Source organism: Aulostomus chinensis, chromosome 16 (assembly GCF_037954235.1).
Source record: "Aulostomus chinensis isolate RoL2024-O1b breed Wild chromosome 16, RoL_Achi_v1.0, whole genome shotgun sequence".
NCBI classification, from domain to species: Eukaryota; Metazoa; Chordata; class Actinopteri; order Syngnathiformes; family Aulostomidae; genus Aulostomus; species Aulostomus chinensis.
Window position 1 is genome coordinate 15475403 of NC_141335.1, and position 14654 is coordinate 15490056.

The window sequence follows — 14654 nt, forward strand, 5'->3', positions numbered from 1 at the left end:
CTCTGCAGTTCCAGGGAGAACATGCCAGTGCTGAAGGCAAGGTTATGGAGCTCCAGACGTTCACTCAGGACAGTGAGGAGGAAGGCTGTTTTTGACAGTGTGTTCGTGGCTACCTGCGTCTGACGGCTGGTCGACACCTTGCTCTTCTTACCCTGAATCACCCAACCCAAGAAATACAAGTTTGAATAAAGTCAGAATATGATTAATTTTTTTATAGTAAACAATACAGAAACTGGTACAGTAACAATACTGATCTAGAATACGAAAATTCTCATTGGCTGACATTACATACAAGTCCTAATTTCTTACATAAAACTTTAGATGTTTTACATTTTAATTTGATGTTCAACATTTCAAGGATGTTCCTTTCAAACAATGCTCCTATTGGGTAGGTACATTCTGACTGCAACATTCAGGAGGGTTGAGGTTGAGGACTGCAGATTATGTTTCAGACAAGGAGGTTTTCCTTCTTGTGGGGTCTCAGAGTTCCCCTACATAACTATTGCAGACAGAGACAAAACTGATGACACAGACTTTGGGCGGTATGGCTCAGCGGTAGAGTGGCCGTCAAGCAACCGAAGGGTCGCTAGTTCGATCCTCGACCCTGGTGACTATGTCGAAGTGTCCAAAAATTGCTCCTGATGAGTAGGTTGGTGCCTTGCATGGCAGCCTTCACCGTCAGTGTCTGAGTGTGTGTGTGAATCAGACGACACTGTAAAGCTCTTTGAGTGCCGCTAAGGTAGAAAAGCGCTATATAAAATTGAGTCCATTTACAGACATGAAGGATGTAAATTAATGCCAGGTTGTATCATGATGCCTTTTAAATATTAAATTTCATACAATTTTTTAACGTTAGATGTTTCATCATCATGGACATAACAATGGAAAATTTTATGTGTGCATGTGCTTGTGGTCAGCCGGCACAGTTCTGAAAAACACTTTAGATTATGAAATTCTATATAAAATATAGAATTTTATGTTACAGTCTGCTCAATATTTGATCAGTCCTTTTCCTCCATCACATTCTCCACCACTGGCGCTAAGAAGCACTGGACTGTTTTGTTATGGCTTATTTATATATATTTACGTGTCCAGGATCACATTAAAGAATTCCAGGGTGTCATGGTTTTTTATAATGCTAGGACCATGGTATAATTTTTATATTTCCCTTTAGTTTTAATGCTGTTCAAATCACTGCACTGAATTCTATTACACACACACACACACACACACACACACGTCATCTTTATCACCTGCACATGGATTTGCTACATCAGCAAAATTTGTAAAGCTGGTCAGTGAGTGTTCTCTCACAATCATGACTCTCTACATCCTTATCATCAGTCATTAATAATCACAATGCAGCTGTGTTCTTAAAAATTCCTTAAGTAATTTAAATAATTTTCACCTAACAAACATTTGTTTCAAATTATACCAAGAGACAACTCATTGATGACATCATGTTGGTACAGTGTGTAGCCACCGACTTGATTACAGTAAATACATTGATAATGTGGAGATGCGTGTGTGTGTGTGTGTGTAAATAATAATGGTCAATTTTTCTTGCTTTTCCTCATGGTTTTTGTCTTGATTCACTGAGAGGAACCACTGATCATCTCTGTATTATTCATTCAGCATCCATGAATTGCTTTACATTGACCATTTTAATGTTGATGAGGGGTGTTCAGGGTGGGAGGTGAGGGAGAATTGACATATGCATTCACATTTCCTGGTTGACTGTGATTTATAATATATTTTCAGCTTTTGTGCACGCATACATTTTTTGTAGGATTTTTAAACACTGCTTTATAAATGGGACCCCTGATGATTTGATGACGAAAGGAAAGAGGAAAGGCCAGCATCCCAAGGAAAGTGAGGCGCTAGACCTACCTTGGTCTGTGGCTGCTCCACTTTCAGGTCTGGAGGGTTGGCTAACAGGTCTCTGGCAAGCTCGACTGCCAGCCGGCACGCTTCGTTACTATATCCATGAGCATGAAGGGCCTCCGCACAGGCAAACAGCACCTATTCATAGCAGTAGGGTTGAATGTTGGGAGGAAGCAGGAGCATCCAGACAGAACCCATGCAGACATAGGACAATATTCACAAATCCACCTCAAATTGGTCTGACTCAAACTAACTCAAATATATAGGCATGACAATATCGTATTTTCTGGGGCTTTTAATTCAAAACAGGCCTGGTGGCCTTTTCTAGATGGGGTTAACGCCTACTCATTGCTGTTTGCCACTTAAAACATGGCTGGTAACAGCAAACCGCACCAAAATTTAGAACAAAAGACACTTAGTAACTGAAGTGTTTCTCACCTCCATGAACCCATGCAGACATAGGACAATATTCACAAATCCACCTCAAATTGGTCTGACTCAAACTAACTCAAATATATAGGCATGACAATATCGTATTTTCTGGGGCTTTTAATTCAAAACAGGCCTGGTGGCCTTTTCTAGATGGGGTTAACGCCTACTCATTGCTGTTTGCCACTTAAAACATGGCTGGTAACGTTTTCTGTGTAGGTTCTCATTCATCCAGGTCATCGTAGATCGAAGCGAAGTAAAATCTGGTCAACTGGACGTAAGTTTATCTTGAAGACGTTTCACCTCTAATCCGAGAGGCTTCTTCAGTTCTAGTGAAGAGTGTGGAAACTCCAGCTTACTCAGATGCTAATGGGAAGGTGGACATCAACAAGATGAACATCTTTGAACAGAGGAGGTGGACTGCGACATTTCCTTTCACCTATTTACAACCAAGTCCTTTCAAAACTTCCCCAAAGAGCTCAGCTGAAAGACCCATGTGGAACGGCTGATGCCAGCACAGCCCATTAGCATCTGAGTGGTCGGTGAAACTCCCTAACGACCACCCCTGAAACTCCCTGACACCTCACAACGACTGTCGTTTGGGGAGGCCAGGTGAGTCTCGGGAGGGTCATTTCCACCACAATAGCACTGACCACTCCCACATAGGTTTATAAGCTGGAGTTTCCACACTCTTCACTAGAACTGAAGAAGCCTCTCGGATGAGAGGTGAAACGTCTTCAAGATAAACCTACGTCCAGTTGACCAGATTTTACTTCGCTTCGATGGCTGGTAACAGCAAACCGCACCAAAATTTAGAACAAAAGACACTGAGTAACTGAAGTGTTTCTCACCTCCATACGCCCTTCCTGCTCCAGTGGTCTGATCCCAGTGAAGATGTCTGGCTCCTCCTCCTGGTGGTTGTCAACCAGTTGCCTGTCTGCTCCGTCCTCTGAAGCAGCACTCAGATAGTAGGCCTGATAGTCATCCTCACCCACAGCTCCTCCTGTGCCTGCTGCCTCTGCTCCTTGATTAGCTGCTCCACCTGCAACTTGTGCTCCACCTCCTGTTGCCCCAGAACATGCTGCCTCCCTGCGGCCTCGTGGAGGCTTGGTAGAGGTGGGAGTATTGCCTGACCTGGCTGTAGGATTGGAGGTGGAGGGCTGGTTACTGCTAGCTGAGTCCACATCCCCATCTCTGTTCTTGATTGGCTCCACCTCCAGCTCTGCCTCCTTCTCTGCACTGCTGGGCACATCCATAACCACCAGCACCGTCTCTTTGGAAGGGAAACAGGGCTCTGCAGCAGGATGTGCAGTGGAGGCATGGCTAACACGTTTCATGTCAAACATCTTGTTCCCGCAACCGTTGCTGTACTTACGTGAGTCTCGGAGCAGCGGACTTGGGGAGGGCAACATCTCTGGTGGCGGAGGGAGAAACTCAAAGGTGTTGCTCGCCTCAGCCCCAAGAGCCAGACTGCAGCCATCATCCAGGCTAAGCTCAGCCAAGTCTGGCTCTAGAGAGCTGTCCTCACTGCTGGTTCTTCGCTTGGCACCAGCATGTTTGCCACCACCTAAACCTCCTCCTCCTCCAGGACCGCCGACAGATGCACCCTTCCCACATCCCTGTGACAGTTTTAGTTTCCCTCCAGAAGAGGAGCTGGGGGCTTTGTACATACACTTCCCTGCTGCATCTTCTAGGGACATAGAGACACTCCCTCCGAGACGGACCAGCACCCCACCCCCTCCACTCACAGACAAACCCTTCCTCTTTGTCAAAATGGTCTCCTTGGGTCGCACTGCCACCTCCTGCTGAGGTGAGTGACCACTTCCCCTCCCTTTATAATCTCCAACTTCGGCTCGGCCCACTCCCCCTGGTTCAGGCGGTTCTCCTCCCCCTCCTGCAGCAGCCTTCACTGCTCTTTGGTGTTGCACTGCCCTAGACCAGCAGAAGGTGGCGCTTTTCTTATCAGCACTGCAGAATGTGATCCCTTCCAGAGGGTAGGCCACCTCCCAGTTGAAATAGCAAGATTCCACAGCAGGCTTGAAGCCCTGGAAAAGCTTATCTAAGGATTTACGGTGTTGTCCCCGCTTGACTATCTCTATAACTTTGAGGTGCCACTGCTTCAGTTGGCCAGCCAGTTCTAGACGCCTGCAAGACAGATGACACATTGGTACCCCAGGGTTCATAGAGCTTTTAATAGTAAAATCCAAGCTCTTTCGTGGAAACTAACAATACATTTCCTAACTGCTGAAGCTGACTGTTGAAAATCATATTATTGAAATAAATGAAAATTGTTCAAAACAAAGTGTAATAGATTTATTCATACCATCAGCATCATTGCAAATTGTAACTTTGTTTTCTTACCAGCTGTTCATGTTGACTTTTTTTCCTGTTACTAAATGCCTACTTTTTTAGATGGAGGAGAACACCAGATTATGTTGAGAATATAGCATTTTTCAACTTGAAACCTTAGCTGTTAAAATTCAGCATTTTCAAATCTTTGTGTGAATTTTTACCTCATGTATTGAAACATGCAGAAAAGGGATGTGAAAACTGTGAGTGTAGGCAATTTTGTATCTTTAATTCTGTGAAATCTGTGGCATCCTTTGTCTCCAAGCTGATCAATTTCTTTCAACAGAGGCAAGTTCTTCTGACAGTTGCTCATAACTGAACAATGACATAATGTGTCTAAAACATTAAAAAGCAATGATATTTATTTGAACATGTTCAAATGCTGTAGGTAGACATGCCTAACTTTATCAAGATAAAAATAGGTCTATTCTTTTCCCCACACAGAATATTGTTCAGGAATTGAATAGGGAATCCATACACAATTACACGATTATTGTAATTAATACTAACATCAATCTTATAATTTCACATCTCTAAGGTCCAAATTCAAGTTATCAGTCACCAACTGCTACAGGTATTATTCATCAAATTTGACTATAGTGGCATATTCACAGTCTGGTTCTGTTCTGAGCTTCCTCCTTGTTAAATATGAGCAAAGGGAAAAAAAAATATCTTAGATTTATCAAGCAAGTAATTTCCAGATTGCCATGTATGCTGTAATGTAAGAGAAAAGTTTACCTGCATGGGTTCATAGTGGGGTCGAGTACTGCCAATCTCCATAGCACAACCATCTCGTCACACATACTGGCACAGGCGTGAGCTGCCACCTCTGACTGGCCATTGCTCCGTCCAGTGTGGCCACTGGCACTGCTGTGGGACGCTGACGTTCGCACGCTGTACCACCAGCTGATTATCTGAGACCACCGAAGAAGACATGGTAGGGAGCTCAGAGTGTGTGAGAGTATTTCGCTGTAAGATTATGCACATTAGTTAAATGGATTAGTCCTATTCCTCTTTAACCACCCTGGATCTGATCCCATTTTTATTTGCACACCCAGATTCGGGTCTGGTCACTAAGGCTTCAGAAAAGAGGCACAACCATTGAAGTGGTATTTACTGTCCACAAGCAGCAGGAGAAATACCACAAACAAAATGCTGATCTGCATTTGGTCTTTATTGTCCTAGCAAAGGCAGCCAGGAGGGTCTATGGAAGATCACGGCCACATGCAGATGACCAGTTCACTGACTTAGTGTGCAAACTCCAAATGGAATGATGGTCGGTGTCAGAGAGAAGAAAGAGATTTTATCGATCTATCTATGTGTGTGTGTATATATATATATATAAATATATATAAACACATACATATATTGTGTATATATATACACACACACACACACACACACACACACACATATATACATATACATATATACATATATATATTTATTTATACACACACACACCCATATATAAACTAATTGTATAGGGACGCAACAATACACATATTCGTATTGAACCGTTCGATGGTCTTGGTTCAGTCCGCGCTATGAAACGAACATTTATTTATTTATTTTATGAACTTCTGACGATGTACTCTGTGCTGAAAGCTCAGTGTCTCTTTGCTCCACTATGCTGCCTGCACTGTCGAGCTCAGATTCCCGAAGCTGTGCCTCCCACATGTGTTCAGACCAAAACAAGCTACTTCGACAGAAGCTACATGTAAAGCTAGCTCTTTGCAAAATTGCTAATGTCTCTAATACACCTGAAATCGAAGCTCCTCCACCATCCTTCAGATGGGGCGTGAGGAGCTACTTTGGTTTTCGTGCTAAGTATGACCCTGATGGCAAGTGTGTTGTGGACAAAAATACAACGGTATATCGCAAGTGTCACACAATGATAAAATGCAGCAGTGGAAATAAAACGAACATTACAACACATTTACACTGAATATCACCCCGATGTGAAAATAGGAGTAACCAAAACAAAAACAAGGCACGACAACAACACACGTGCTACAAACTTAACCTCAGAAGATGGGTATGGTATAGCTTTTATTTTGTAAGGAGCTACTTATTTGTAATATATACTCTGCTGCTAAGACTGCACCACAGAAGATGGGTGATTTATCAGGTGCATTTATTTTTTATTATTATTTTTACAAGCTGCACCAGTTACATTTAATTTAATATAAAACCTAGCAAGTAACAAGTAAAAAAATGTCTCTTTTTTTTGTATCGAGAAAATATACAACCCTAAAATACTCAACCGAACCACAGTGAATTTTGTGTATTGTTGCACCCCTGATATATATCACACGGATCTTTCTGTTTGGAGTCTCCATGTTCTCCCCGTGCCTGTGTGGGTTCTCTGGGTACTCCAGCCTCTTCCCACTGTCCAATTACGTGCAGTTGGGGACTAGGCTGATTGGATACTCTAAATTTACCGTACGTATGACTGTGAGTGTGAGTGGTTGTCTGTCTCTATGCGTTGGCCCTGCGATGAACTGGTGACCTGTACAGGATGTGTACCCTACACCCCGCCTCTCGCCCATCATGGCTAGGATAGGCTCCACCCCCCCGCCCCCACAACCCTTAACAGGAATAAGCGGAAGACAATGGATGGATGGATGGAATGGATTTTAGATCCGATAAAGTAGCCGCACATTGTTTTGTTGACAGTATTGCAAACCCTTGGCCTTCTGTCAATGAGCTTCATGATGAAATGGTTTTCACATTACAGGTTTGCCTTGTCAGGGTTCATTTGATGAATTTCTTTCTTTCTTAATGGGGTTGGGACCATCAGTTTTGCAATGCAAAAGTCAAGTTAGTACAGCTGACAGCCCTATATGCGTTAGAATTCATGTTATGCAAGAACCAATCAGCTAAGCAGAAGGTCGTCCCCATTGAGCCTGGATCTGCTCGACGTTCCTGCCTGTTAAAAGGAAGGTTTTCGTCGCCGCTGTTGCCTGATGTGCTTGCTGATGGAGAATTGTTGGGTGTAAATTCATTGAGGGAGCGTGGTACTAGACCTGCTCTAACTGTAAAGTGTCATGAGATAACTTTTGTTGTGATTTGGCGCTATACAAATAAAATTGACTTGACTTGACTAAGTAAAGAGAGATGACAGTCCATGATTACTTTAAGAACTGAAGGTCAGTCAGTCCAGAAAATTGCAAAAACTTTGAATGTGTCCCCAAGTGCAGTCGCAAAAACCATCTAGCGCTATGAGGAACCTGGTTAACATGAGGACCCAGGAAAGGAAGCCCAAGAGTCTCCTCTGCTGCTGAGGATAAGTTCACTTGAGTCACCACCCCCTGAAATCTCAAGTCAATAGAACCTCAGATGAGAGCCCAGATAAATGCCACACAGAATTCTAGGAGCAGACACATCTCTACATGAACTGTTCAGAGGAGACTGCGCCAATCAGGCCTTATGGTCGAATAGCTGTGAAAGAAACCACGACTTAAGAAAAGCAACAAGCAGAGGAGATTTGTTTGGGTCAAGGAGCACAAGAAATGGACATAAGGCCAGTGGAAATCTGTGCTTTGGTCTGGTGAGTCCAAATCTTTGTGTAATGCAGAAAAGGTGAACGGATGGTCTCTACGTGCAATGTTCAGACCGTGAAGCATGGAGGGGGAGGTGTGATGATGTGGGGGTGCTTTGCTGGTGACACTGTTGGGGATTTATTCAAAATTCAAGGCACACTGAACCAGCATGGCTACCACAGCATCCTGCAACAACATACCATCCCATCCGGTTTTGCATTTCGTTGGACCATCATTTATGTTTCAACACGACAATGACCCCAAACACTACTCCAGGCTGTGTAAGGGCTATTTGGTCAAAAAGGAGAGTGATGGAGTCCTGTGCCAGATGACCTGGCCTCTCAAGTCACCTGACCTGAACTCAACTGAGATGTTTTGGGACGAGATGGACTGCAGAATGAAGGCAAATCAGCCAAAACTTCTCAGCATCTCTGGGATTTCCTTCAAGACTATTGGAAAACCATTTCAGGAGACTACCACATGAAGCTTACTCAGAGAATGCCAGTGTGCAAAGCAGTAATCAAAGCAAAGAGTGGCTATTTTGAAGAATCTAAAACATAAACATGTTTTGAGTTATTTCACACTTTTTTGTTTACTACGTATAAATCTTTATCTCTGTCCCTCTTTCCTTCTGTATATCTGTCTCTCTCCATTATCCGTCTTTGTCTCTGCCCTGCTCTCCTGCTCTCTTTCCCCCGACCAGTCAAAGCAGAAGGCCGTCCCCATCGAGCCTGGATCTGCTCGACGTTCCTGCCTGTTAAAAGGAAGGTTTTCATCGCCACTGTTGCAGGATGTGCTTGCTCATGGAGAATTGCTGGGTGTAAATTCATTGAAGGAGTGTGGTACTAGACCTGCTCTACTTGTGAAGTGTCATGAGATACTTTTGTTGTGATTTGGAGCTATGCAAAAAAAAAAAGACTTGACTTGAATTGACTACCTAATTCCATATATTTTCATTCACAGTTTCATAGTTTTGATGCCTTCAGTGAGAATCTACGATATAAATACTCACGAAAACTAAGAAAAACCATTAAATGTGAAGGTGTGTCCAAACTTTTGACTGGTATTGTACATTGTCATAAGATAAGTTAAGATAAGATAAGATAAGATAAACCTTTATTTGTCCCTCAGTGGGGAAATTGGCAGTAATGTGCTTTGCACATCCATGATAACCAATGTGACTCTGGGGGAAAGGTCTGATATCAAGCAGGAAACACAGCTATCGTTGTGCCATTTACCAACTCTCCTATTTGAGTGTGAAGCCTGGACAGTCTAGCAGCATCATGCCATGAAACAAAACCAATTCCATCTGAGCTGCCTTAGGAAACTGAATAGGATCAAGTGGCAGGAGAAAATCCTTCACACTTAAGTCTTAAAAGCAATATCAATACCAATATATCCAGCATCCCCCACCCTGCTTGTGATATCACAGTTGGCCTACTCATGAGCAAGCCCACCAGTTATGCTACCCCATCTGACAGAAGGAGGCAGTTGGTCTGTGTTCTCTCGTTCGCTGGCTGGGTAGGTCTTGACCTCACTCACTTGCTCAATAAATGACAGTGGTAAACACAGTTTTTATATTAGTGACGTTATTGGAAATAACACTTCACTATTAGCAATTAGGTTATGTTTGCTTTGTGTTGTAAACATGCACAAAGCAGGTAGAAATGTTGTGTTTCTGTATATTCTTGTTGAAGCAGTGTCTGACTGTCTGCTTCTGTGGACATGTGTGCGCCACTTGCCTGACCTTCGGAGAAACAGCAGAGGCAGAGAAGCCATTGCACAACCTGAGATTAAACTTTAGTATCAAAAATTGGCAAGAAACATTTTATCACATTATTTTTGGTGCTTAGTGTACCTAAGTGATTTGGTCAGTGCTTTTTAGCACTGACTTTTTGTACTCAGCCCTGTTAAGCCCCTTTCACACTGCACCAAAAATGTGGGTCAACGCGGGTTTTTGGGCACTCTGAAAGGGTCGACTCGGAATTTCGACCCATGTCGACCAACTCGCCAAGCAACTTGGGTGTTTAGTGGCTCGGCTTGGCTCGGCTCGCCTGCAATGTGAAAAAGGTGACCTGCGTCGTCTCAGGTTTCACACGACCTTCCTGTCGCACCCTGATTTTGTCATTGTGCCGCCTGTCAGGCTTTGCCTGTAGCTTCTTCGGCTCCCTTCCAGACGAGCCAAAAACTCCATTCTCCTTTGCATTTGCACTCAGACATTTTCGAATCTATGCTTAGTTTGTATGCTTTGAAAAAGAGACAACATTGCAATGCACGCAACAACAACGCTAACTTTCAACTCGACGATGTCCATGTTGTAGTTTGTTTACCTCTCAGTGTTCCGGTGCAAGTTTTTGTGTAATGATGACATTGTCAGCGCGATGACGTACGAGAGAGAAAAACACAGGCACGCAGCCCTCACAGCAGGAGTTCAGACCCAGGTTTTCTGGAAGCTTGAATGTGCCCTAATGCCGAGCAAACGCGGGTCCAAAAACCCGCATTTCAGTGTGAAAAGGGTATTAGTCAGTCCCTACCCCTGTTAGAAATAATCAATTAATCCTGGAAGGAACTTTTCTCCTTATGAAATTAACAAGGTGATTGCTCGACCTATAACATTTTGGTCAACAATAGCATAGTGACCAATTGATCAACCAGTTGAGCGGGAGATTGGGGAAGCCTTGTTGCATGGCTCTTTTTCTAGCTGAGGCATGTAAAAATCCTCTTGCTACCAAATCCTTTTTCATCTCCTTCTTGTTGAAAGTAACTCTTTATTTTCTTCTGATTTAGATCACTTAATTTTAAGCTGCAGTTACAATTATGAGATCAGCAAAAATAGAAATTCTAATCACATGGACCTTGACCAAATTTGAAGTAATCACCCCATGTCACTGAAGTAATGCATTCATAAAAATGAGATGGACAGGCAACCTGAAAATAAAATTCCTCCAACTTTGACAGTTGCCAGCGCAGATGCAGAAAAACGACCTGCTCCACATTCCACCATATTTGGCCAACGTAATCCCTTGACTGTACATCCTTAAACACAAACATTGTGCCTGAATACAGCATAGTCTATATAATCAATAACAAACAAACCGAAATGCAACAAGAGTTCCTGTTGTGTTGAGGATTTACCTGTTCGTAAGTGAGGCACTGCTCAGTGAGGATCTCCAGCAGCGGGGCGGCGTTGCTGTCTCGTCTCTTGAACATCTCCCTGACAATGGACAGAAGGTTCCAGATTCCCTCTGGCTCCCGGCCTCTTAAAGGTCGCAGCAGACATGCCCACTCAGCAGCGGCGGGAGGCTCAGTGGATGACAGATACATGGAGTTTACGTCACTGTGGATGGCACATACACAAAGTAATTAAGTGTACTGATCACCATGGAATTATCTATCACATATTAGGACACATCTATTCAGGGTATGTAGGTGAGGTCTAGCAGAAGACACATTTTGAGAGTTGAATCCTTGTCATCAAAGCTACAAGTCTGCACAGTGAAAAAGGCCTTCAGTAGGAGAACAAGACTTCCACTTTCAGTCCAAGAAGGAATATAAATATCTGGACAATCAATTATAGTATTGATTATTAATTATTGACAATATAATGTAGAATTGTTTACACTATGTACCTTTGTAAGCATGTATATCCAATTTTGTCCGTATTTTTGTGTTTGTCTGTGCTAAGGACAACAACAAAAAAAGTCCTTGTTTAGATATAAATTTCCATAAATGTGACCTTGGCAGACGAAAACTGCTTTAGCTAGATGTACTGTAGAGTTCCGCTTGTTGAAAACTGAAACACCTCACAGGAGCAAAAAACGCTACACTGTGATAATTTGAAGGCAAAGCTCTGCTGGACAACAATAAAATGTTCTTTCTTGAGTTCATCAATGATGGCACAATAAAATTTTAAATTGTACTGTATGGTGTCTTTTTAAGTCTTTAAATCCACTACAAGTGGTTTTACAATAAATTCACACAAATTTATAAAATTTTCACTGACAAGGTGTCTACTTGCTAACACATTCTCATACACACACACACACACAGGCACAAGAGATGTGCAAGGACGCTTTTAACATTCAACACAATTTCTAGAGGAATCAGGGATCTAACCAGCAATGATAACAGTTTTAAGTATGTGTTGGGCTGCTCACATCTGCAGGTAGTCTGGCTGACATTCTGTCCAGATATTAGGTTAAGCATAAATGCATCCCCTACAACATGCTGGCACACCTGTGGTGTATGTCTACCTCCATGTAAAACATGTTATGATGGTAAAGCAATGATATCATTGATGCTTTATTTATCCTTGCATTATAAAACCTTTAGACATATACAGATAGAGAGGAAAGTTTAAAGGAAATCCAACCTAAACCCACCCTGAGCGAATGATTTTCTTTTAAATGATATCAAGCTATGTCTTGTTGTAGTGAAAAGCTCAGTCACAGGTGTGAAAGGGATCTGTCGAAACATAATCAGTACCACGTACTGTCTAAATGTGTAGGATGTGAAGAAAATAGCCAACTGAAGAACATGAGGTGAAGAGCTGCATTCTCCCCTCTTTCTCTTGTTTCCTCTCTAAGGGGGAATGAATAAAGTTCCTGCAACCATGTATGTTGTTGATGGCTCAAATCACAGCAAAAATATAGAAGCGTTGTTGCTGTTCATCTTATTGGATTTCATTTTTCATCACTCACGACACATCCCATCCAATCCAGACCCACAGATCAATGGCCACAACCATGAGGTTGTGTGTGTGTGTGTGTGTATTCTGCTTGAGGAAGACACAGAAAGAGTTATTTCCACAGTCTTGTTTGATGTCATTGCAAATGCACTAACCATCTGGTTGTCAGTTTGTTTTATTTCACTTTTGTGTGACCAAACTATCAGATCATATGCATTGTTTCAAGTGAAGCAATCAAAAAATTGGATGTGAGCAATTGGACCTGCAGTGTACATGTAAATGCTGCTTTAGGCACTAGTCACCAGTGTCAGACAGTAGTCATCATTGTCAGTGTCAGCTCTCCTCTGCTGCCCTTTTGAGACACAGAAGTTAAGTGTGGCCTTTATTATTACGTGCATGTGTTCGTGTTTGGGATTTAAGGTTCAAAGCTGGATTAACAGGTGTCTGTTGGACTAAGGATAAACCTTCTTTTGAAGACTAACTTTAGACTCAAGAAGACCTGAATATCTGTAGTCCAAAATTTGTAAATTATTTCTATAAAGTCTGTTTAATTCATGTTACCTGAAGACAACAGGTGAGGGCCCACAGAACTTGTGCAATGTCTTCTTGATGTTGTCACTGAGGGTTGATTCATCCAAATACCAGGTACTCTGGTCAGAGGCTGAAGGCCCAGCTGTGGGGTCTACACACACACACACACACACACACACACACACACACACACACACACACACACACACACACACACACACACACACACACACACACACACACACACACACACACACACACACACACACACACACACACACACACACACACACACACACACGCCGGTAATATCGCGTATGTATTTTTTCCTCATGTTAGCCTTAGTCCACTGTGTTGCAAGGGAAAATATGGTTTAATATAAAAATATCTTTGTGCTGCAACATTTGTCAAAGACATCTGTGCAACTTTACCTGGAGCTCCACACACTGTGTTGATGGCAGTAGACTGAGAGGACAGCAACTCATCAAGTAGCCGCTGGGCTGTTGGTAAGATCTGGACAAACAAAACTGACTTAACACTAAACCACAGATATAAATTGAGCACATATAATGATCAAATATGTTACCTGCTGGGGCAGCTCGCTGATGAGATACTGGGCAAACTTTTGGAGTTGGTCTCTCTGCAGCCTGGACAGAGATTCTGAGACCGGAGCCCGAAGACACACTGCTGAAGCCTGCACACACACACATAAAAAAATAAAACCTTAAATCTTAAATAGGAAGGTGATTGGCTGGATGTTCCTTTAAGCATCTTTGTATCTTAAATCATCCATTCTCCAACACTTATTTTGGACTGCGTCAAGGCTGTAGCACTAGGTGACTCAGACACACACAGAGGGACTCAGTTTGAGAAACACAATTTTTAAAGTGGTTTTAAAAATAATCTAAAAGACAAGAGATTTGTCCACCCTTGCAAAGTTGGAAGCCTGACAATAAAGATCCTATGACCATTGAGTCTGGACACATTTTTCAAGAGGGGCAGAGAAGAGAGGTGCTTCTGAGACACTTCTGAAACTGCAGCACATCTGAAATTACAAGAGACGTCTAAATTGACACAGATGCTATGAGGGCTGATCAATTTTATCGATTCTGTGATATATATCGATATTTTGTTTCCCCAGAGAGTATCGATTTTTAGCCGTGAGTATTCATACATTAAGCCCCATTCGAATCCCCCGTGTCCCGCACTTTGCAGGAAGAGCAATTAGG

The 14654-nt window shown here is 42.6% G+C and overlaps 1 protein-coding gene across 4 annotated transcripts in view; it reads right to left on the reverse strand.

Annotated features, from left to right (window-relative positions):
- Positions 1–14654, reverse strand: part of zswim8 (zinc finger, SWIM-type containing 8) — a 46367-nt gene that overhangs the window by 18162 nt on the left and 13551 nt on the right. For 2 of the 4 annotated variants that reach the window (XM_086180008.1, XM_086180007.1), the window contains exons 5-12: positions 14012–14119; positions 13857–13938; positions 13456–13576; positions 11343–11544; positions 5401–5576; positions 3165–4458; positions 1891–2022; positions 1–152 (exon numbers count right to left, since the gene is read on the reverse strand). The exon at positions 1–152 is cut by the window's left edge and continues 28 nt beyond it. In XM_086180008.1, coding sequence (XP_086036134.1) covers positions 1–152; positions 1891–2022; positions 3165–4458; positions 5401–5576; positions 11343–11544; positions 13456–13576; positions 13857–13938; positions 14012–14119 — 2267 coding nt within the window. The remainder of the gene's footprint in view (positions 153–1890; positions 2023–3164; positions 4459–5400; positions 5577–11342; positions 11545–13455; positions 13577–13856; positions 13939–14011; positions 14120–14654) is intronic. The other 2 variants (XM_086180010.1, XM_086180009.1) reach the window with 2 other exon arrangements.